This window comes from Pinus tabuliformis, chromosome 1_1 (assembly GCF_031772625.1).
Source record: "Pinus tabuliformis cultivar Carrire ecotype Pingquan chromosome 1_1, CPIR1, whole genome shotgun sequence".
Classification (NCBI taxonomy): Eukaryota; Viridiplantae; Streptophyta; class Pinopsida; order Pinales; family Pinaceae; genus Pinus; species Pinus tabuliformis.
In genome coordinates, this window is record NC_142297.1 from 513269202 (window position 1) to 513294365 (window position 25164).

Below are 25164 nucleotides of genomic sequence, written 5' to 3' on the forward strand. Positions count from 1 at the left end.
CGCCTACCGCCATCTCTTTGATTACTGCAAAACAATGCAGTAAGCTCATTTCAAAAACTGGAAAATTTGTTTTCCTGATGATACGCCCTCAAGGAAAGAAGAAGACGGTGGCCACAACCTCCAAACAGGGCCCCTCTGCACGACAACTACAGATGGACAAGGTCGTGGAGGAGTACGAGGACATCTTCACCTCCCCCGTAGGGGTTCCTCTGCACTGTCAGGTCAAGCACTCCATCGATCTGACCCCAGGTGCACCCTTACCCAATGGACCAATTTATCGGCGCTCCGTTCTGGAGAACGATGAAATCAAGAGGCAGATTCAGGAGCTTCTGCAAAAAGGCCACATCCGTCCGAGTTCATCGCCTTGCGGGAGCCCAATTGTGTTGGTACAGAAGAAGGATGGGACTTGGAGACTCTGTATTGACTATCGAGCGCTGAACAAGATCACTGTCCGTAATAGGTACCCGATCCCGCGGATTGATGACCTCCTAGACCAACTAAAGGGGGCAAAATATTTCAGCAAGATTGATCTGAAGTCAGGATATCACCAGGTACCAATCGAACCCTCTGATGTGTGGAAGACTGCCTTCAAAGCCAAAGAGGGCCTTTTCGAATGGTTGGTTATGCCTTTCGGGTTGACAAATGCTCCTGCAACCTTCATGAGGCTAATGGATGACATCTTGCGGCCATACACCAACTCATTTGTAGTGGTATACTTGGATGACATTCTGATCTTCAGCCAGAGTTGGGAAGAGCACCTCCACCACATCCGACAGGTTCTCCAAACACTGCGGCAACACAAGCTATGTGCCAATTTGGAGAAATGCACTTTTGGCATGACCCAGGTTCAGTATCTGGGATACATTATTGATGAACAGGGGGTGCATGTGGATCCAGCCAAGATCAAAGTCATTCGGGATTGGCCACCTCCGACCACTTTGACAGAGCTCCGCAGCTTTCTAGGTCTTGCCAACTTCTACCGCAGGTTCGTGTTGGGGTTTTCTCATATCACTTGGCCTTTGAGTCAAGTCACCAAGGGCGGGGCGAAGGCAAAATTCTTTTGGTCTGAATCTCAACAGAAGGCATTCATAGAGTTGAAAGATCGCCTCTGCACAGCACCAGTGCTCGCTTTACCAGATTTACAACAACCATTTGAGGTCGAGACAGATGCCTCTGACTATGCTATTGGGGCAGTCCTTACTCAACACGGGCATCCTGTGGCATATCACAGTGAAACACTTTCAGACACAGTCCGGAAGTATCCCACTTATGATAAAGAGATGTATTCCATTGTACAGGCCTGTCGGCAATGGAAGCATTACATTTTGGGGAAGGAAACGGTCATCCACACAGACCACCGACCCCTGCAGTTCATACAGACCCAAGGGAAATTGCAGAATGATCGCCATCAGAAGTGGTCCACATACCTGCAACAGTTCCATTTGAATATCAAGTATAAGAAGGGCAGCACTAATAATGTTGCAGATTGCCTCAGTCGACCACCGATCATGGCGTTAACCACCGTCCTCAACTCTTGTGGGCACGAGACTTCTGATTGGCCACTGCTCTACAAAAGCGACCCGGAATTCGGCCACACATACCAGAACCTCTTGGAGGGTCAGCATGTTCCAGATTTTCACCTCCAGGACGACCTGTTATGCCACCTGGGTCACCTTTGTGTTCCTTCAAGCGAGCGTGCCAAGATGATTTGGGAAGCACACTATAGTCGAGTTGCTGGTCATTTCGGGGTCGAGAAAACAGTGGCAGTGCTGCAAAAGTATTTCTATTGGCCGAATCTTCGACAGGATGTTGGGAAGTACATCAGATCATGTACTGCCTGTGCCATTGCCAAACCGACCATCAAGAAGCAAGGCCTCTATACCCCACTGCCTACCCCTAGCCAACCTTGGGAATCCATCTCCATGGATTACATGTCTGGCCTTCCTTCCACTAAGCATGGAAATGACTGTGTTTTTGTGGTCGTCGACAGGTTCTCGAAGATGGCCATCATGGCGGCCTGCAAGAAGAATATCACAGCAGAAGCCACTGCTAAACTCTTCTTTGAACGAGTTTGGGTGCACTTTGGGATTCCACAGTCTATCATCTCAGATCGGGACAGTCGGTTCCTCAGTACATTTTGGTCCAGTCTCTGGTCAATGCTGGACACCAAACTCACTAAGTCCACCGCCTTCCATCCTCAAACTGATGGCCAGACAGAGGTTGTCAATAGGATGATTGTACACATTCTGCGCATGTACAACTCAAAGCATCCACGCACATGGGACGAGAGCCTCCCCTATGTTCAACACAGCTACAACCGAGCTCTTCACAGCTCCACTGGCCATAGCCCTTTTCAGGTGGGCTTGGGATTCCAGCCATTATGCCCCATTGATGTGGCCATGCCATTTGCAGCTACTCACGCAGATTCTGCTCATGTCCAGTCTGAAACAAACAAGGCGACCAGCTTCATTGAGCACATCCAACATATTCGCCAGCAGGTCCATGACATTCTGGAGAAATCAAATGCCAAGTTCAAGCAGCGACATGATCAACATCGAGTGCCACACAAGTTCCAGGTGGGTGACAAAGTCTGGTTGCATTTACAAAAGGAACGCCTTACTGGAGCCTATCGGAAACTGAGACCACTCCGATATGGTCCCTACACCATTACTAAGGCTGTGGGAAACAATGCATTTGAACTCAGCATTCCCCCATTCCTTGGCCTGCACCCAGTGTTCAATGTGGACCGCCTTCGGCCATACTTTCCACCATTGCTAGATACATCCGACATTGCAGAACAGCTCACCCCCACAGAATTAAATCCAGATTGCATGGAACAAGCTGCAACTGATCGAATCATGGACACACAGATCAAGAATACTCGCCAACAGAATATTCAACTGTATCGAGTTGTCAAAGCAGGCCAACTCCTTCACAATGGCAAGTGGCTCACCAGGGACCAAGTTCAGCAAAAGTTTCCCCATCTCATGGAGGAACTCAACGCAATGGGGACCATTGCTTCCTAAGGGGGGAGGAATGATCCAGGTGGATATTGGTGGCCACCTGCCAAGTCCACCTAGACCCCCACCATTGTCCCTCTTGACATTTTCAGTTTCCTTAATTATAGCACAATTTACTATTTTTAGCAGTTTTCGGGTCCTGAACTTCCGGAGCCGTTTTGAGGCCCTAAACGATGTTTTTTGGGAAATCCCGCTCCTGTTGTTTGCGTTATAGTCCTCAGAAAGATCTTTTCAACGGGCTATCATGCGCGTAAAACGGAGATCGTATGCCAAAGTTACGACCCCGGGAAGTTGATGTACCAATTTACCCAAACGGGGCCCATAGTTTGGCGTTTTCACCTTCTAGGGTTAGGTTTTGGAATGTTAAGGGTTTTCCATTGTTTCTCAATAATAAATAGGCCTTCGAGCCTCATTGTAAAGACAGTTCGGAACAGTTCAGAGGCATGTAGCTGACACATCTCTTCTCAGAGATAAGCTACCATCGCCCTAGCTGGGTCATTTCTATTTGTAAGCATATTTCAGTATTCTCCATTAGTGAAATGAAGTATTATTTCCCCTGCATCTCTGTTTTTATGGTTATCGCATCTCTGTATTTATGGTTATCTCTGTAATCTATTGCGTTCCTGCTTAAATCCGGATCATTTCCTCTCCTTTATTTCTTTGAGCTCCCATATTTTTCGTTTTCTTTCTTGCTTTTATATGGCTTCTTTAACAAGATTTATTAATTTATCAAGTAATAATTATGATATATCCCCTTTAATAAAGGGAAATTAATCACTTCATTGGGGCCATGATGTTCACTAAGATTTCCTTTTAATTTGATTGGTGTCATATACATGGATACTCTCCAAGATGAGTGCGTATATAAGAAAATATAGATCTCAAGCTATACTTGTCTTTTTTTGCTTACATCCCTTTGCCATTCCTTTGCATTTTGACATTTGTCTTATGATTTTTATTTTTCTTACAACTACACCAACCATGGGTATATTCAACCTCTTCTTCTCATAGGAAAAATCCAATAGGGAACCAATTATAACCAATCAAAAGTAGGGATAACATACATTAGGGGTTGTTGACAAGTGTTAAGTATGAATAACACGAAGCACTATTATCATCAAAACCTCCTATCCATTCCAACTGCTATATAGTGAAGGAAATGGTCTTAATGGAAGTTACACTAGAATAGGGACACATGATAATAAACAAGGTGAAGTAAGGGAAGAAGCAAAAAATTAGTAGTGGTCTACAATCCAATTTCAACTTGTGATCCATACTACAATTTCTTAAATATTAATGAAAGCACTTGGATGAAAAAATAGTTAAATTACATCAATAAATGACCCACCTTCATCATATGCATATAATATATCAATAAGTGAATTTATTGGAAAACAGATGAGAGGAATCTAGGGATGATTATCTATGGATTATGGTATAGTTTCTAGATAGCAAGTTGCATTGTAGGAGACAAAAAATTCTCCTAGGGTTACTCATGCATATGGATGGGTAACATCTGGCTCCATCTTCAGGATGTGTGTGCATTTTAAAGTGAATGATCCATGTGCTAGAATGAAGAGTGTATGTGAATCCCATAAACCCTTGGTGCTCAGAGTTGTCTAATCTACATCACTCCAAACTTTGATAGATTCTAAAAAAAAAGTATTAGTAACATAGTAGCAGAGAGATATCATCACCCTAGAATAAGAAACAATATAAAACCTACATATCAAAATATAAGCTAAATTATCATTTCTTTTATTTTTGGAATAAATAATGAAATAAATATGTAATTAAATAAACATAATAAAAGCAAGGAAGGGTGCAAAAGCATTATGTATGACGTACAATCTACCATAACCTAGTTGAACATATGAAGAGCAATCAATTATAATCATACAACAAATGAAGCTAGGTTATCATCATATCAAAATCAAGAACTCTACCCTTATGCTTGGTTAAATAACAAAAGAATGATATTTCAAGTCCAAGGAGATGGAAAATATAAATCCATTTCGCATAGTAATCAAGGATGGAATAACATCATAAGGATGGGCTACAATGGGGTTAATATGTTGACTCATCCTTACCCCAAGCAAGGCTTTTATGATGTAACCATATAATCTTAGAATATTGATCCATATTTCCCTAGAAATAACATTCATGGATTCCTTTAAAATCATCCCCAATGTTTCAATAAATGATCATCATGAATCTGCAAACGTTCCTCAACAAAAGTGGGGATGAAAAGGGAAGGATGAATTTAGGTCTTGAAGAAAATATCTAATTTTATGTCTTGCTGCATCCTTTTGCATTACTTGAAATAATGGGAATGACAGAGGGTTACCCCTGCTTACACCCACATTATGCATATAAGTGCATAAATACATTGTCCCATGAATTTAACTCGCAAAGGAGTCAAATCTTCAACTATAAAATGGTTAAGGCCCTCTTTATCTCTTCCTTTATATCGGAACTCAATCACCCCGCTTTAAACCTCCTATTGGAACTTTATCAACCCTCAAGCATTATTATAATACTTTCATTAAAGTATTTCATTAATCCTTCCTATCGGGACCTTTAAACCTTCATAACCTTCATTATCCCTTTAATGCCCTCATATATGTCACCTTCCCTTTTAATGCATTGGTTACATATGTTTCATCGCATGAAATACTCTATCAACACTCTTTTCCTTATTACACCTTTTACAAAGGAAAACTACTTAAACATACCTTTTCTTGCCTCTATACGGCCTCTGCACATTTCCCGAGGCTACTTCTATTGAATTCACTATCGGCTCTTCCACGGGTCATACATATATGTGTGCCTCACCACTTCTTCGACTCTGATATGCGACTATCGGAATAGTTAACATATGTTCTAGCCTTAAAAGGCTCGACACAACACTTTCACGAATACAAAGGAAAACCTCGCCTGAACCATTTGTTCGGACTTCAAAAACAATTCACTCGGTTCTACATATCCGTTGGGTCCGCTCTTCGCTCTGACTCTTTCCGCAGCTCTGATCTCCAAACCTTTCGATTGCCGATCAATGCTTTATCGCTATCGGCCCATTATCATTCCAATGACTGCTAACCTTAACTCCTCTGATTGAATTAGCAATCAAATCGCGACTGTCAATCTGGTTTGCGATCCGACAGTTTTGATTAACTCGTGCGATCGCATTTTGCTCAACCTCAAGGCCAGACCCCTTCCATTTCCATGCGCCGATCCGATATCGTTATGGACCCAATATGGATATAGGCCACTCTTTATAGGATTTCAAGTTTGGATTTCAAATTCGACTATGCTTTTCACTCTTTAGTGTAAGTCGAGGTTTTCTCTTGTGGGCCAAAATTACATAAATAACTCTGCCGATGCAATATTCCGCTTGCTCCTCAGCGACATCATCTGGACCATTGATCTTCAAAATCCAGAGGCTTCTGAGCACTGACACTTTACTCCTTTTCTCCTCCTTTTTACTTAGTTTTTACGCTAAGTCCTTAGTTCTTTTGTGGTTTTGCTCTTCTTCAAAGGTTTCATCCTTTCTATTGTTTTACTGCGTGATTCTTCCTGAGCTTTCGCTTTGATCCCTCTAATGGATTCAACAATCCATTATGATCCTCTGAATCACTCCTTTTCTCTGTGTATTCCTTCAAAACCCTGCCTTCTGCTTCCGCTGCTCAGCTACCTCTGAGCTTTACTCTTCTGTGAAATCTCACATCACTATTTCACCCCAGAGCTTCCCTCTGTTTCCTTAATTAGATTCAAGGATCCATTCATGATTCCTCTAAATTATTCTAATCCTCTGCGTCCTTAAGAATTCTGCCTACAACCTGTTATAGAGCCTACGAATTCACAAGTAATTCATTCATTAAATACTCTTCAACACATTGACACAGTGAGGAATAAACATCTATATATATAAATATAAACAGTCAATTACATATCCGAGACTTTGTGTCTCGCACAGGCCTGTTCTTCAATATCATGGCCTCCTTGAGCTCTATCCGTAGGCTTACATTTATCCCAAAAAGTTCTATTGAACTAATCCTGGCTCGACTCCTAAATCCTCTATCCACTTCTACTTCAATTAATTCCTAAAAGCTCTCTCTCGTCCCTTGAATCATGAAACTGTTTTAAGAGTCCTGATTGGCTTCTAACTCTTGTCATTTATTCACCACTCATGTTCTCATTTATTTGAGAGAATTTACAAATTCCTCTCACTATCTAATTAATTTCTATTTTATGCACTCAAAAGCCTAATATTACATCAATTTATCAATTAGGAATCCAACTTCCTAAAAATACATGATCCCATATCTCTACTTAATTACAATGATTTTCCTTGGGCTGAATGCTCCTGATTCAGACTCCCAAAGTAGAAAATATTCATGATCTTCTGATCATGTGTCTTCTAATCTTTGTCTTCTTAGATCCCATACTTTCTTTTGAAACTGCCCAAATGTCTTGTTCCTTTGTTGCTGCTACACTTCTGTTGTCTTTTGCTCCATCTTATTCTTCTTGTCAATCAGGTTCAAACTTTGATTGATCATGCTTCCTACTGCTACCATTTTCCTCCATTTGGACTACTTCATCATCAGTGGCCACATTTCTTCAATTTCTTTTTCCAACACATCTTTGGGGTGATCCATGCTCTACCAATTACTTCTACCTCTTCCTCTTTGCTTTAGCTTGTTGCTGTTGTCCACTAATTCTTTAAACTGCTGCTGGTTACTTTCACTTTGTAGTTGCTGGTTTACTTTTTCTTCTTCTTTTGTTCTGCTTGCTCCAGCTTTTTCTTTGCTTACTGCCTCCCTTTCATCCTTACCCTCTTGCACTAAATCATGATTTTCCAGCATTCTCTCTAGCAATTTAGCATTTTTTCTCCATGGATTAAATACTTCCACAAAACCTTCTTCTTTCATCTTTATTTGGTTGCTCATTTGTGCCAAATTTCCTCCAGCATCTGCAACTAAACCTGCATTCACAAAACACTTGTTAAAATAAAAAACACAAGGCTTCTGTGCCTTATCTTCCTTTGGCAACAATTCAGTTTGCTGCTCTGTTTCTTTCTCCTCTGTCAACACATCAGTATGTTGTTTTTAATTCTCAAAAGAACTCATGAGACTGTCAACTAGTCTCTCTTCCACATCATCTGCTCTAATGATGTCTTCCTGCTCTTGTCCATAGTAGTGAACTTCTTTTTTTGCAATCATACTGTCATACCCTGAATTTTCTAGCAAATATTCCAGCAATGCAATTTCTCTATGACACTTTATAAGTATTTCATCATTACTCATGTTTCCTGCATTTATACACAAATTATTAGTTTGGAAATCATAAGGTTCAACAGTCTCAATTGTTGTTTCACATATCAGCTCTTCAAACATAACTTCATCTCCTTCTTTCACAAGAACTTGTTCCTGTGTTGTTACATCTTCACACATCCATGCATTGTTAAGTTCTTTTTGCTGCAATAAATCATTGCTTCTCTCATTTAAGAAACATTCTCCATCCTCCTTTACTTCATAGTTTTTATCTTCTAAAAGATACTCTTTCATGCTTTTGACAACTTTAAAAGATTTCTCATCCTCTGCAAAACACTCCTTTGTTAGTGTTCCTTCTCCCAAGGTTAAATCCTTTGCATAGGGTTATTCCTTCTTAACATCTTTCAGTAGATTTCCTTCTTTCTTATTGTCTGTCTCAACAACTTCCATGGCTATTTCCACTATGCCTATCATCATGGTGAATTGATGATCCTTTACTATGTTTTCAGCTAACATAGTCTCTTCTCCAAGTTTTCCTTTAATCTCTTGCTGTTTACCTCCTCCAAGAGCTATCCTTGTCTCACCATCTGCATTAACATTCTCTTGTATTTGTTTTTCATCAATAACATTAATCAAACTCATTTGAGTACCTTTCTGAGACAATATTCCTTCATTCTTCATCAGAATAAGATCCTGATTACTCATCTCTGTGACAGCGTCTTTACACTCATCCATAGTCTTTTTCTTCTGTATGCAGTCAAATTATTCTTCTTTTGAGAAGTTTTCTTTGTCACATTTTACTTCTAAATCTTCATCTACTCTGAAGATATCTTCAAAAGATTTCTTTTCTCTTGCAATACCTGCCATCATACACAAACTATTAGTTTTAAAAACATAAGACCATGTGGTCTCACTGGATGCTTCAGCCATCATATCTCCTTGCTGTTCAAAGTTCTCTTTATGACTCAAAAATTCTTCGGTGGTCTCCTTTTCAATCTCTTCAATCCCTTCACTTGGTTGCTTGATATCTTTCCCCAACTATATATGAGACATATCTATCTCATCTTCTTAGATTCTGCTTGTCTTCTTTATTCTTTATGACAATATCAACAAATTTTCCTTCTTTACATTTTTCACCTACAAACATACACAAATTGTCAGATTTAAAATCATTGGACCTTTTGGTCTCACTTGAAGTTTCAGTCTTCAAGTCTTCATCTTCAGTCAGCATCTCCTCATGCAGTTTTGAACTATCCCAATAGTCCATGAGATCTTCACTTAATCCCCATTCTTTAGCTTTAGTGTAGTCTTCACTTTCTCCCATAATTTCTCCTTGTTCAAGTTCACAAATGTACTCTTCCATTTCCAACTCAACTTCCATGAGTTTTTCCCTCAGCCACTATCCCTGATTTTGCTATAGCCTTCTTTGCATTTTATGCCATTCCACTGGCTTCTTCCTTAATACCAAACCTCATCTCTGGCCTTCCTCTAGTATCCTCCTTAATTGATACAGGTGGATATTGGTGGCCACTTGCCAAGTCCACCTGGACCCCCACCATTGTCTTTCTCAGCATTTTTAGTTTCCTTAATTGTAGCACAACTTACTATTTTTAGCAGTTTTTCGGGTCCTGAACTTCCGGAGCCGTTTTGAGGCCCTAAACGACGTTTTTTGGGGAATCCAGGGGCAACATGGGTCCATGTTGCCCGTTCCAACAATGATAGTGCTCGGATAGATCTTTCTAATGAGCTATTGTACGCGTCAAACGGAGATCATATGCCAAAGTTACGACCCCGGGAAGTTGATGTACCAATTTACCCCCAAATGGGGCCCACAGTTTGGCGTTTCATCTCCTAGGGTTAGGTTTTGGAATGTTAAGGGTTTTCCATTGTTTCTCAACAATAAATAGGCCTTCGAGCCTCATTGTAACACAGTTCAGAGGCATGTAGCCATCACATCTCTTCTCAGAGATAAGCTACCATCGCCCTAGCTGGTTTATTTCCATTTCTGGTTGTAAGCATATTTCAGTATTTTCCATTAATGAAATGAAGTATTATTTCCGCTGCATCTTTGTGTATATGGTTATCTCTGTAATTTGTTGCGTTCCTGTTTAAATCCGGATCAGTGGTATCAGAGCGGTCTGCTTTTTCTCTGTTTTTCTTTGCATGTCCCCAACAAGGTCGGGATATAAGGAGTTAGGGCTTGAACTGGTTGAACCTTTGCAAGACCAGCCTCGCAAATCCCGACGGCCTCCCATGGCGGACGAGAAGAAAGACGAGGGGGCAGGAGATCCCATCAAAATCTTGCTCGAAGAAGCCCTCGAGCGACAACGGAACGCGATGATGGACAACTTTGCCCAGATCCTTCAGCGGCTACCCAGAAGCAACGCATCGGCTTCCAGCAGCTACTCTGGAAACGCCACACCCTTTAAGGTACAAGTTAATTTTGAAATCCCCATATTCGAGGGTCAGATAGACGCAGATGCCGTAGATAAATGGTTAAATCTGCTAGAGGGTTATTTTTCTGTTCATGAATTTTCGAGTCGGGAAAAGATTGTTTTTGCTCTTCTCAAAGCAGCCCCCCACGTCAAGGACTGGTGGGAAACCTACTGCGAGCAGAAGGATGAAAGTACTGGCTCACTATTTTCAGCCGCACCCACCTGGGATTCGTTCCGGGATGCCATCAAGGAGCAGTACTACCCTGTCGGAAGCTATGAGGATGAATACATAAAGTGGACCACGCTGCGGCAGGGAAGGGACCAAGACGTGCCGGAGTTCACCAATCTTTTCCATACCCTTCGCACAAAGTTGGGTATCAAGGATTCAGAGCAACATTTGATACTCAAATACCGTGGCTGCCTGCACAAGTACATCCAGGAAGAAATACAATTCCTAAACATCCCCTCGCTCGGCGCAGCATACCGATATGCCGTCAAGGTCGAGCAGAAGTTTAAACAAAAGAAGCGAGACTTTGGATCTGCGAATCCAAAGCAGGGGAAAGGTGCCCCTAAACCACAGAACAAAGGACAAAGCCAAGGCGGGACAGCCCAAGACAACCAGCCGAAGCTGCAAGCAAAGAACAGCGCCGCGAAGCCGAGAAAGGACACTGGAAAATGGTGCGAGTTCCATAAGAGCTCCACTCACAACACAAGTGAGTGTCGGGCCAAGCAGTCACTGGTGGCTGAGCTAAAGGTTTCAGAATCAGATGCATGTTCCGACTCTGAGTCAGAACCCGATAAGGGGTATGAAAAAGGGAAGCAGATCATTGATGCGGATCCCAGCGCCACTGTTGCTACCGCAAAGATCCAGAAAAATGAACCCGAAGATCCAGAGGAGGAGGAGCGTCTCTTCCACTCCCAGATGTGGGTAAAGGGCTCCCCGATACAGTTCATTGTTGATAGCGGGAGTCAAAAGAACCTCATTTCGGCAGAGGTCGTGAAGCGGTTGGGCTTACCGACCACAGCACATCCACAACCATACACCATTGGGTGGCTTCACCAAGGACGAGATCTTCGCGTGAGCCAGCAGTGTCGCCTTCCATACAACATCAAGCCCTTCACGGATGAGGTATTGTGTGACATTGCTCCCCTTGAAGTTTGTGATGTATTACTAGGACAACCATACTTGTGGAAGCGACATGCTGTGTATGAATCAAGGCCCCGTGCTGTTATTATTACATTGGGAAATAAGTTGTTCAGGATACCAGAGGTAGCACCACCTGCCGCCATCTCTTTGATTACTGCAAAACAATGCAGTAAGATCATTTCCAAAACCAGGAAATTTGTTTTCCTGATGATACGCCCTCAAGGAAAGAAGAAGACAGTGGCCGCGGCCTCCAAACGGGGTCCCTCTGCACGACAACTACAGATGGACAAGGTTGTGGAGGAGTACGAGGACATCTTCACCTCCCCGGCAGGGGTTCCTCTGCACTGTCAAGTCAAGCACTCCATCGATCTGACCCCAGGTGCGCCGCTACCCAATGGACCAATTTATCGGCGCTCCGTTCTGGAGAACAATGAAATCAAGAGGCAGATTCAGGAGCTCCTGCAGAAAGGTCACATCCGTCCGAGTTCATCGCCCTGTGGGAGCCCGATCGTGTTGGTACAGAAGAAGGATGGGACGTGGAGACTCTGTATTGACTATCGGGCGCTGAACAAGATCACTGTCCGTAATAGGTACCCGATCCCGCGGATTGATGACCTCCTAGACCAACTAAAGGGGGCGAAATATTTCAGCAAGATCGATCTGAAGTCAGGATATCACCAGGTACCAATCGAACCCTCCGATGTGTGGAAGACTGCCTTCAAATCCAAGGAGGGCCTCTTCGAATGGTTGGTCATGCCTTTCGGATTGACGAATGCTCCTGCAACCTTTATGAGGCTAATGGATGACATCTTGCGGCCATTCACCAACTCCTTTGTAGTAGTATACTTGGATGACATTCTGATCTTCAGCCAGAGTTGGGAAGAGCACCTCCACCACATCCGACAGGTTCTCCAAACACTGCGGCAACACAAGCTATGTGCCAATTTGGAGAAATGCACTTTTGGCATGACCCAGGTTCAGTATCTGGGATACATCATTGATGAACAGGGGGTGCATGTCGATCCAGCCAAGATCCAAGTCATTCGGGATTGGCCCTCTCCAACCACTCTAACAGAGCTCCGCAGCTTTCTAGGTCTTGCCAACTTCTACCGCAGGTTTGTGTTGGGATTTTCTCATATTTCTTGGCCCTTGAGTCAAGTCACCAAGGGCAGGGCGAAAGCAAAATTCTTTTGGTCTGAATCTCAACAGAAGGCATTCAGGGAGTTGAAGGATCGCCTCTGCACGGCACCAGTGCTCGCGTTACCAGATTTACAACAACCATTTGAGGTCGAGACAGATGCCTCTGACTATGCTATTGGGGCAGTCCTTACTCAACATGGACATCCAGTGGCATATCACAGTGAAACACTTTCAGACACAGTCCGGAAGTACCCCACTTATGATAAAGAGATGTATTCCATTGTACAGGCCTGCCGACAATGGAAGCATTACATTTTGGGGAAGGAAACGGTCATCCACACAGACCACCGACCTCTGCAGTTCATACAGACCCAAGGGAAATTGCAGAATGATCGCCATCAGAAGTGGTCTACATACCTGCAACAGTTTCACTTGAATATCAAGTATAAAAAGGGCAGCACCAATAATGTTGCAGATTGCCTCAGTCGACCACCGATCATGGCGCTAACCACCGTGCTCAACTCTTGTGGGCACGAGACTTCTGATTGGCCACTTCTCTACAAAAGCGACCCAGAATTCGGCCACACATACCAGACACTCTTGGAGGGTCGGCATGTTGCAGATTTTCACCTCCAGGATGCCCTATTATGCCACCTCGGTCACCTTTGTGTTCCTTCAAGCGAGCGTGCCAAGATGATTTGGGAAGCACACTACAGTCGGGCTGCTGGGCATTTCGGGGTCGAGAAAACAGTGGCAGTACTGCAAAATTATTTCTATTGGCCGAATCTTCGACAGGATGTTGGGAAGTACATCCGATCATGTACTGCCTGTGCCATTGCCAAACCGACCATTAAGAAGCACGGCCTCTATACCCCGTTGCCTACCCCTAGTCGACCTTGGGAATCCATCTCCATGGATTACATGTCAGGCCTTCCTTCCACTAAGCATGGAAATGACTGTGTTTTTGTGGTCGTCGACAGGTTCTCGAAGATGGCCATTATGATGGCCTGCAAGAAGAATATCACAGCAGAAGCCACTGCTAAACTCTTCTTTGAACGAGTGTGGGTGCACTTTGGGATCCCACAGTCTATCATCTCAGATCGGGACAGTCGGTTTCTCAGCACATTTTGGTCCAGTCTCTGGTCAATGCTGGACACCAAACTCACGAAGTCCACAGCCTTCCATCCTCAAACTGATGGCCAGACAGAGGTTGTCAACAGGATGATTGTGCACATTCTGCGCATGTATAACTCAAAGCATCCACGCACATGGGACGAGAGCCTCCCCTATGTTCAACATAGCTACAACCGAGCTCTTCACAGCTCCACTGGCCATAGCCCTTTTCAGGTGGGTTTGGGATTCCAGCCACTATGCCCCATTGATGTGGCCATGCCCCTTGCAGCTACTCACATGAATTCAACTCATGTCCAGTCCGAAACAGATAAGGCCACCAGCTTCATTGAGCGCATCCAACATATTCGCCAGCAGGTCCATGACATTCTTGAGAAATCAAATGCCAAGTACAAGCAGCGACATGATCAACACCGGGTGCCACACAAGTTTCAGGTGGGCGACAAAGTCTGGTTGCATTTGCAAAAGGAACGCCTTACTGGAGCCTATCGGAAATTGAGACCACTCCGATATGGTCCTTACACCATTACTAAGGCTATGGGAGACAATGCATTTGAGCTCAGCATTCCCCCATTCCTTGGCCTGCACCCAGTGTTCAATGTGGACCGCCTTCGGCCATACTTTCCACCATTGCTAGACACATCCAACATTGCAAAACAACTCAAACCCACAGAATTAAATCCAGATTGCATGGAACAAGCTGCAATTGATTGGATCATGGACACACAGATCAAGAACACTCGCCAACAGAATATCCAACTGTATCGAGTTGTCAAAGCAGGCCAACTCCTTCAGCGGGGCAAGTGGCTCACCAGGGAACAAGTTCAGCAGAAGTTTCCTCATCTCATGGAGGAGCTCAACGCAATGGGGACCATTGCTTCCTAAGGGGGGAGGAATGATCCAGGTGGATATTGGTGGCCACCTGCCAAGTCCACCTGGACCCCCACCATTGTCTTTCTCAGCATTTTCAGTTTCCTTAATTGTAGCACAACTTACTATTTTTAGCAGTTTTTCGGGTCCTGAACTTCCGGAGCCGTTTTGAGGCCCTAAACGACGTTTTTTGGGGAATCCAGGGGCAACATGGGTCCATGGAATGGACCGATGTTGCCCATTCCAACAATGATAGTGCTCGGATAGATCTTTCTAATGAGCTATTGTACGCGTCAAACGGAGATCATATGCCAAAGTTACGACCCCGGGAAGTTGATGTACCAATTTACCCCCAAACAGGGCCCACAGTTTGGCGTTTCATCTCCTAGGGTTAGGTTTTAGAATGTTAAGGGTTTTCCATTGTTTCTCAACAATAAATAGGCCTTCGAGCCTCATTGTAACACAGTTCAGAGGCATGTAGCCATCACATCTCTTCTCAGAGATAAGCTACCATCGCCCTAGCTGGTTTATTTCCATTTCTGGTTGTAAGCATATTTCAGTATTTTCCATTAATGAAATGAAGTATTATTTCCGCTGCATCTTTGTGTATATGGTTATCTCTGTGATTTGTTGCGTTCTTGTTTAAATCCGGATCATTAATGCATTGAGTTGTTCTTTTAACTCTGCAATCTCCTGGTCAATTTCTTCTTGACTCATCCTCTTTCCATTTTCCTTGGCATCATTTTTCTTCATCTTTCTTCTGTTGTGGCTTCTCTCCGAACCTCTGCTATGACTATCAGTTGTCATCTTCTTCTCCTCTTCCTTCATGAGCTCCTCACTCATATGCAACAAGCCTCTGCAACTGCTAGTCCCCCTTGCTGCAATCTTACCTCACTAAGCTCTCCTCACTCAGTCTTTTGGTAAGCATGGGTCCTCTGTCTAGAACCTCCTCTTGAGCAACACCTTTGCTCCTTCTAGGCTTTTGCAACCTCTCACTCTCTCTTGAGAACACTTCAGTTGTCCTCTCTGTCCAAACCCTTGTTGGATTATTCAAGTTCACTTCCACTTCTCCCTCAGAGTGTGTTCCTTACTTTGCTTTCAAGAACACATTTGGTTCTCCTCTCACAACTTCTCTTACTGTCCTTTATTGAGATGCTTCATTTGCAACCACAATCTTCAATTTCAATTTAAAACAAACATGTCATCTCACCTACAAGATCTCAGCATGATCTTGTTTCACTATTCCACCTGTATCTTGAATGGATTTCCTCTATCTCTTGCATCTGCAAGTTCTACTACACATCACCTATGTTTTCTTACTGTTTATTAGATTAGAATTTGATCCTTCCTCTTGCCTGTATAAACACCTTAACACATAACTCTGTTCTCAATTCTTTTAAGAAATGTTTTACACAAAGCTCCTTTAACCTGGCTCTGATACCAATTGACGCAAGGTCACCCCTGCTTACACCCACAGTATGCATATAAGTGCATAAATACATTGTCCTAGGAATTTAACTCACAAAGGAGTCAAATATTCAACCATCAAACAGTTAAAGCCCTCTTTATCCGTTCCTTTATATCGAAACTCAATCAACCCACTTTAAACCTCCTATCTGAACTTTATCAACCCTCAAGCTTTCTTATAAGACTTTGATTAAAATCTTTCATTAATCCTTCCTATCGGGACCTTTAAACCTTCATAACCTTCATTATCCCTTTAATGCCTACATATACGTAACCTTTCACTTTAATGCATTGGTTACATATGTTTTATCACATGAAATACTCTATCGACACTCTTTTCCTTATTACACCTTTTACAAGGAAAACTACGCAAACATGCCCTTTTCCACCTCCGTATGGCTTCTGCAAATTTCCCGAGGCTAGCTCTATCGCAATCGCTATCGGTGCTTCCATGGGTCATACATACATGTGTGCCTCACCACTTCTCCGACTCTGATATATGTGACTATTGGAATAGTTAACATATGTTTTTGCCTTAAAAGGCTCGGCACGAATACAAAGGAAAACCCTGTCGAACCCTTTGTTCGGACTTCAAAAACAATTCACCCAGATTTATATATCCGTTGGGTCTGCTCTTTGCTCCGACACTTTTCGTAGCTCCGATCTCTGAACCTTTCGATCATCGATTAGTGCTTTATCGCTATCAACGCATTGACATTCTAATGACCGCTAACCTTAACTCCTTCGATTGCGAATTAGCGATCAAATCGCGACTATCGATCTGGTTTGCAATCCGACGGTTGTGATTAACTCACGCGATCGCATTTCACTCAACCTCAAGGCCAGACCCCTTCCACTTCCATGCGCCGATCCGATATCCTTATGGACCCGATATGGATATAGGCCACTCTTTATAGGATTTCAAGTCCGGATTTCAAATCTGACTATGTTTTGCACTCGCTTTTAGTGTAAGTTGAGGTTCTTACTATTTCTTTCTGTCATTTTTAATAGCGGGTAGGTTACATCTACAACTTAAATGGAGACCAAGTGTTTCATGGTTCAAAAATGTCGAATCTCATCTCAATCATCATTTTTCATGCTTGCAGGCCAAAATTACATAAATAACTCCGCCGATGCATTTCGCTTACTCCTCGCGACATCATATGGACCATTGATCTTCCAAATCCAATGGCTGTTGAGCATTGACACTTTACTCCTTCGCTCCTCCATTTTACTTAGTTTTTACGCTAAGTCCTCAGTTCGTCTATAATTTTTCTCTTCTTCAAAGGTTTCAGCCTTTCTGCTGTTTTAATGTGCGATTCCTCCCGAGCTTTGCCTTTGATCCCTCTAATGGATTCAACAATCCATTATGATCCTCCGAATCACTCTTTTCCCTTGTGCAGTCCTTCAGAACTCTGCCTTTTGCTTCCGCTGCTCAGCTACCTTTGAGCTTTACTCTTCTGCGAAATCTCACTTCGTTATTTCACCCCAGAGCTTCCCTCTGTTTCCTCAATTGGATTCAAGGATCCATTCATGATTCCTCTGAATCATTCTGTTCCTCTGTGTCCTTCAGAATTCTGCCTGCAACCTGTTACAGAGCCTACAAATTCACAAGTAATTCATTCATGAAATACTCTTCAACACACTGACATAGTCAGGAATAAACATCTATATATATAAATATAAACATTCAATTACATATCCGAGACTCTGTGTCTCACACAGGCCTATTCTTCAATATCGTGGCCTCCTTGACCTCTACCCGTAGGCTTACATTTATGCTAGAAAGTTCTATTGAACTAATCCTGGTTCGACTCCTAAATCTTCTCAACTGACTCCTAAATACTCTATGCATTTCTACTTCAATTAATTCCTAAAAGCTCTCTCTCATCCCTCGAATCATGAAACTGTTTCAAGAGTCCTGATAGACTTCTAACTCTTGTCATTTATTCACCACTCATGTTCTCATTTATTTGAGAGCATTTGCAACTTCTTCTCACTATCTAATTAATTTCTATTTTATGCACTCAAAAGCCTAATATTACATTAACTTATCACTTAAGAATTCAACTTCCTAAAAATACATGACCCCCTATGTCTATTTAATTACAATGATTTTCCTTGGACTGAATGCTCTTGCATCAAGGAACAACTTACAAATTAAAAAAGATTCTATCCCACAATTATTTCAATCCCAAAAATATAAATTTCAGTTGCATATTAAATTAAATGATTGCCATTACAATTTTTTTCACATCTTAAGTATTCACGTGTTTAAGCGAAATAAGTCTAAAATGTATAATTTCAATATATATATGGGCATGTTCTGTACACATAACACTAAATTATACGTATTTAACCTTTATTTTTTATACAAAATCATAAATTTACTTGAATTGAATTTTTCAAACACGTGTTTGGGGGCTCTAAGACTAATTACTCTTGAGATCAAGGTAGAGAGTTTCAAATGCAATATGGTTAGTGTTTCTATCTGTAGGGAGTCGGTCGTTGCCGTCAAGCTCTAGTTCGTCCTTGATTCTCTTGGAAGTCACGATGGTGGTGATCTGTGCCTATGTCAATGAGATCTAGTTGGCATGGATTTATTTTCTAAGAATGGTCTATGTGGGCAAGAATTATCTGGTGGGCACTGGGGATTTTCGGCTTGGATCTGATGGCCATGACTTTGACGATCTGCAAGGTCTGAAGAGTGTTGGCTCAAGTACGTCCATCATTTTTGCCATTCTTGCAGTAGTTTTTCTACCCATCTACACGGATCTGGAGAATTCCATTCCAAGGGAAACTTGGTGGTCGATAAGTGAAGTCATAACTAAAGGAGTATCATTCCACTGGGATCATCGTGGTAATCACAGATCCACGATCTTCTGGCATTGTTTTTCTTACTGTAGGAAGCTAACACAATGGTGATCTATGCCACATATTGGAATGAGGTAAGCCTCTACCTTCCTCAGGTCGCATTTCCATGGGTGGACTGAAATAATGTTTTAATAGTTTAACAAGTTATGATATTTTTGAATTTAAGTTTTGTGAATTATAATAAATTAAGAAAATATTTTTTCCGTATAAATTATATTGTAAAATGTTTGTTTACGTGTTTCAAACCATCTAATGTGATTCATTGTTATGTTATTTTTTTTACTTTTTATTTCCACATTATATTACAAATTTTCTTTAAATTCAATAATCATATTTTCTATTTCTACATTATATCACAAGTTTTCTTTAAATTCAATAATAATATTTATAATAGTAATAGAACAATCCGATTTACTATTCTTCAATTATTTATTCTTATATTTTTTGTTTATGCACTTCCTCTCTAAGTTTAATATGTCATCGTTGAAGAGAATCTCAACCTCAATTGAATCACAAAAAATAAACATATCACTGATTTAAGCCTCAGAGGAGTCAATGCTTCTTTTCAAGAAATCACTGAGAGACTCGTGGAAATATTAGTTAACTTTTCGAAATGGAAATGCACTGAGAGACTTTTCAAAAATATTATTAGTTAACTTTTCCAATAAACTCTCTATCACACTATTCCTTAGAATTACAAGTGAGGTTGAATCACAAAAAACAAACATATCACTGATTTAAGCCTCAGAGGAGTCAATGCTTCTTTTCAAGAAATCACTGAGAGACTCATGGAAATATTAGTTAACTTTTCGAAATGGAAATGCACTGAGAGACTTTTCAAAAATATTATTAGTTAACTTTTCCAATGTACTCTCTATCACACTATTCCTTAGAATTACAAAGTTGTTGTATTTGATTTTGAAAAGATGCTTTTTTGAAATTTGTTGTTATACAAAATGGATAATCATATTTTCGATTTATTATTAAATTAATTAAAAATATATATTTTAATTACACAATTAATTTTAACAGTGTAATTTTTTATATATATAATTAAGTGATGGAATACCTACATTTCATACTACTCAATTTTTAAAATTAATTTTTAATTTTTATTTAATTATTTACTATTATTAGACAACTTATTATAACGCAACTTGTTAAAGTTAATGTAATATGTGTAAGAAAACCACATAAAGGATTTATAATGTCCTTTTAATATAAAAAAATTATAAGCTCTTTATAATATTTGATAGTTGGAATTTAAATTGATTTTTTTTTAATATTATTTTATATATATATATATATATATATATATATATTATATAATTTATTTAGTTTTTTACTTTGTTTTTATCAAAATTTTATGATGCTTATTTATAGTTTAACATTAGGAATTCAATTTTTATTATTTTTTATTATTATTGAAATTTATTTATTTGTAAAGTGATTGGTTGAGGTTTTATTATAAGTTGTTTAGTAACTTCCATTTTCATTATTTACTAATTTTTTGTTTTTGTTATTTCATAAATTATAATTTTTTCATAATAATTTCAATATAAGGTAACTTATTATTATAATAAAACATATTTTAATAAATTTAATTATAGGCAATTATATATATACTAATAAAAATAAAACACACACATATAGATATATGTATTTTAATATAAACAATATTAGTTAATCATATTTCTTAATTTTTGGTTATGGTATTCAACAATACAATATTTTATTAATTGTTTTATTTTTGTGATAAATTTTTTATCTTTGTTATTTTTTTGTTTTATTAAGGTGTATTTAAGCTAAACAGCAAATACTAACTACTATATAACCTTCTTTTATTTATAATTATACTAATTAATATCTTATATTAAACTCTCAAACATTTTTATATCACACTTAATTAGGAAAAGTAAGACAAATACAACTAGAACCGTATATCATATTGACATATTCCAAACACCAATGGATCGAGCTTTTGATTTTCGATAAACTTCGTCGTCTGCTTCTATATATATCCATCACCAATTAAATTTGCTGAAGAAATATTCTGGAGTTTCGTCTGCTTTTATATTTATCCATCACCAATTAAATTTGCAGAAGAAATATTCTGGAGTTTCATTAGCAGGAGGTCAAGCAATTCACTTCAAAAGGATCAAATTCCGGAATATTGACATTATGATTCCCCATTAAATCAAACAAAGTCAGTGTCTGGAGTTTCATTAGCTGGAGGTCAACCAATTCACCTCAAAAGGATCAAATCCCGGAATATTGACATTATGATTCCCCATTAAATCAAACAAAGTTAGTGTGTTTGTAAAGAAATCACAATTTAGATGATCACTGGTGAGCCCTGAGCTGTAAATTGTCCATATTCATTAAATTTTGGAATATTCTTTAAATGTGCAATTTACATTACAATATTTTGATAGCTATTTGCTATTTGTTGGAAAAATCACTGCATCACTATGAAATCCATAATTTCTATGCTGGGAATTTTAGTTATTGGTTTGGAACGTTTACCAACTTTAGTGTAACCCAAAATTTCTTCATGGTATTAGAGCCTCGACCCAAATTGATTCCCCCGAATTGCGTATGAGGGGGTGTTGAAAGAATGACCCCACCTCTATGAAATTCCTACTTTCGACCCTGAAGATCCTAATCACTGATTTAGAATGTTAACCTAACACCTACTGGTTTCGGATCAACTTCAATTCCACTGGCTGGCACGAATATGGAATCTTCATCAACTACCATGGACGCTCTTCTAATGCAACTTGAAAGACTTCAGAGACCAATTGATCTCGTGCAGACACTACATGAAAGGCAAGTGAAGGAAGTCCCTGCACGGTACATCCTTCCTTCTGATCAGAGGCCATCCCGTCCTCTTCAAGTCCAGCAGTCTCTTCCTGTCATCGATCTAGCAGGTCTGGAACACATCGATCAACGCTTCAAAATTGTCAGACAAATAGCCCAAGGAATGCGGCTTCTTTCAGGTTTGATTGCGATCACAATTTTTGTCTTTCTTTCTCTTTTCTGTAGATTACCCAACCAACTTCATGATGGATTGGGATTCTAACTTCAGGGGTTTTCAATTGTTTTGAAGATAATAAATCATGGCATACGTTAGTCATTGCTAGAAACTGTGAAAGGGGTTTCACAGGAGTTCTTTGATCTTTCTGTTGAAGAGAAACGGAAACAGTGCCCTGTGAGGCCTGGTATTCTCATGCTTGAAGGATATGGCCGGTTCTTTGACATCTCTGATGACACGATCCTGGATTGGGTTGATGCCCTCGTTCATTATATTTCTACAGAGTGGGCCAAAGCAGTTGAGCACTGGCCCAAAACGCCCTCCACATACAGGTGCAACTCTATACACACACATACCCACTCTATGTGAGATATTTGAAGCCATGATAATGAGCTTGCATCCATTCTGATAGGTTACTGTATGATCTGTCAAGGGAAACATAAGAAAAATATATGGAGCTTACAGAAAAGTTGATGGGTCTTCTTTAATATGTGGCGATCTATGCCACAAATTAACATTAAAGAGAATAAAATACATCATGTTGTCTAAAGGTCAGACTCCCAATTTAGAGCTGCAGAAATGGATACCACACTAACCGATGTGTTCGCCCACCATATGAAACTCCTAAAATCTGATTTAAGAACCAGAGCCAGAATTGCCCGATAATTATGAATATCACGCTAGACCAACTGTGCTTACCAACCATATGAATCTCATACAGTCTGAGTTAAGAGCCAGAGCTTGCATCACGTGATAATGGATATCACACCAATTGCTGTGTTTGCCGATCATAAGAATCTATTACACTTTAATAACAATCAAAATAAGAATTTTTTAACTTAATTGTAACTCGATTGCAGATTCCTAAAATATGATAAACATGAGTGAAAAATGAATACAAGGCAAGATCGATGTGTTGGCCACACTCTGATTTAAGAACCAAGCATGATCCGACCTTTGTGGTTGCCAAACTCTACCGACAATTACTTTCAACATCGCATTCAGCACGAAGATCGGATGGGAAAACCTTTTCTCTGTCTCTGCTCACCATTTTCGTTAGCGAACGCACGAAAGTAACGGAAGATTTTGAAGACGACTGCGAGCCGTTTGGCGAACAAAGCTGAAGGCCTTCGCCGGGCGACAAGAAGCCATCAGGCCCCTTGGGTATTTCAATGGCAATGTGAGGTATTATTAATGCTCTTCGTCCACCTGAGGGTTCCTGTTCAACATCTGCATTTTTCTGCTTCTGGCTATCCCAAGAGAACGAATTTGTTGAACTCTGTAGATTACATTCTTCTCCAGAGCTTGCATTCTGCAACTGCTCCGAATTCACATTATCAGGGACCACTGAAGGAATTGTCTCTGGGATTGTACTGGAAACCTGCTCTTGTCTAGCAGATTTCAAAACTGGTTGCTCAGGCTGGACGCCGGTTCTGCAAAGGGGACAACTGGAATGTGAATGAAACCACATGTCAATACACTCAACATGAAAACTATGTCTGCAGTTGGGCAGAAGCCGGGCTTTCTCATTCTCCTTAAACTCGGATAGGCAAACGGCGCAGTCCAGTCCATCTGCAAAATTCTGTGATTTATACGCAAACATGGGAAGAGTCTCTAACACAGCAGAATCCAACCCCACGTTACGCAGACTCGCGGGTTCCTGCCCTGTAAAATGAAACCAACGACGCGTTGAAGCTGATCTCCGTCTGGAAAATCTATTAGATTGCGTCCAAAACCATCTGGCATAAACATGCAGCAAAAAGACGAACCAAACTACAAGAACAAGGACTATTATAGCAGAAATCATGATCTTGTCATTGATGGCATATCTCGGCCTGCCATTAACCAGAGAAGGGAGAACAAATGGATCCTCGGAGCTCATCGCTGAATCCTCAAATTCTCCTGTATGAAATTGAAGCCAAGGAATTCTCTGAGAAGCTACAAACCTTGGTGTTAGCACACTCTACTATCCACCTTGGTGTTAGCACACTCTACTACCCAGAGATTAGACAGACTCCCGAACATATATAATAGTTAGACAACGCCCATTGTAACCATCACCTAACCATCACCTTCTTTACAGATCAATGTCATATTCACATTGTGGACACTAGTCGAGTTCGGCGAGTAACTTGTTGAGGCCTATAACTCTCAGCATTTGGGTGATTCACGGGTTTCAAGATTTGGCTTAGGACCCTCCACCGTGTACCCTTAATGCCATCACATGGCCTTTACGGCATTCAGTATCTTTGCAAGATCTGTCACATTCGCATACTTTCCAATTTCCATGCAAGCTGGTTGACTTTGGTGACAAATACACCTAACCACATGTGCATGGGTAAATGAAATGGCTTTGTCCCAATAATAAACGACTATATTCCATTCACTCCCTCTTCCCTTGCCCACACCTCAACCATTCACCTAGATGAAGAGTCATTTCGATTGTGATTGATAATAACATAAGTTCAAAGCCTGACAATCTTGGCATTTTAAATTTGGAACCAATAATTATATGAAGTCCTCAACTTCGACTGAAGTACTTATAATAAATACAATAATAACGTAGGGATTATTTTATGTGTATAAGTTAATGTTTTTAGTCGAGGTTTTATGTTAGGGGTCAAAGGCTAAATGTTTTATATGCTATGGGATATTAGATATTAATAAATATTAAAGCTATAGGATAAGAATTAATTTGTTTTTTATATAAAAGTAATTAGTTAGATTTTTTTTTAGAATTATGGGTGTATTATTTTAGATTGTCAAATTTTGT

At 40.5% G+C, this 25164-nt stretch overlaps 2 protein-coding genes across 2 annotated transcripts; one reads left to right on the forward strand and one right to left on the reverse strand.

Annotated features, from left to right (window-relative positions):
- Positions 1 to 22094: 22094 nt before the first annotated feature.
- Positions 22095 to 22760, forward strand: LOC149214039 (fe(II)/2-oxoglutarate-dependent dioxygenase 4-like). Its single transcript, XM_089389267.1, has 2 exons — positions 22095 to 22356; positions 22501 to 22760. The coding sequence occupies exons 1-2, from the start codon at positions 22095 to 22097 to the stop codon at positions 22758 to 22760; spliced, it is 522 nt and encodes a 173-aa protein (XP_089245393.1).
- On the reverse strand, positions 22364 to 24485 carry LOC149214040 (RING-H2 finger protein ATL64-like). The gene has a single exon (XM_089390843.1). The coding sequence runs from the start codon at positions 24271 to 24273 to the stop codon at positions 23365 to 23367; it is 909 nt and encodes a 302-aa protein (XP_089246969.1). The 5' UTR covers positions 24274 to 24485; the 3' UTR covers positions 22364 to 23364.
- Positions 24486 to 25164: the final 679 nt, after the last annotated feature.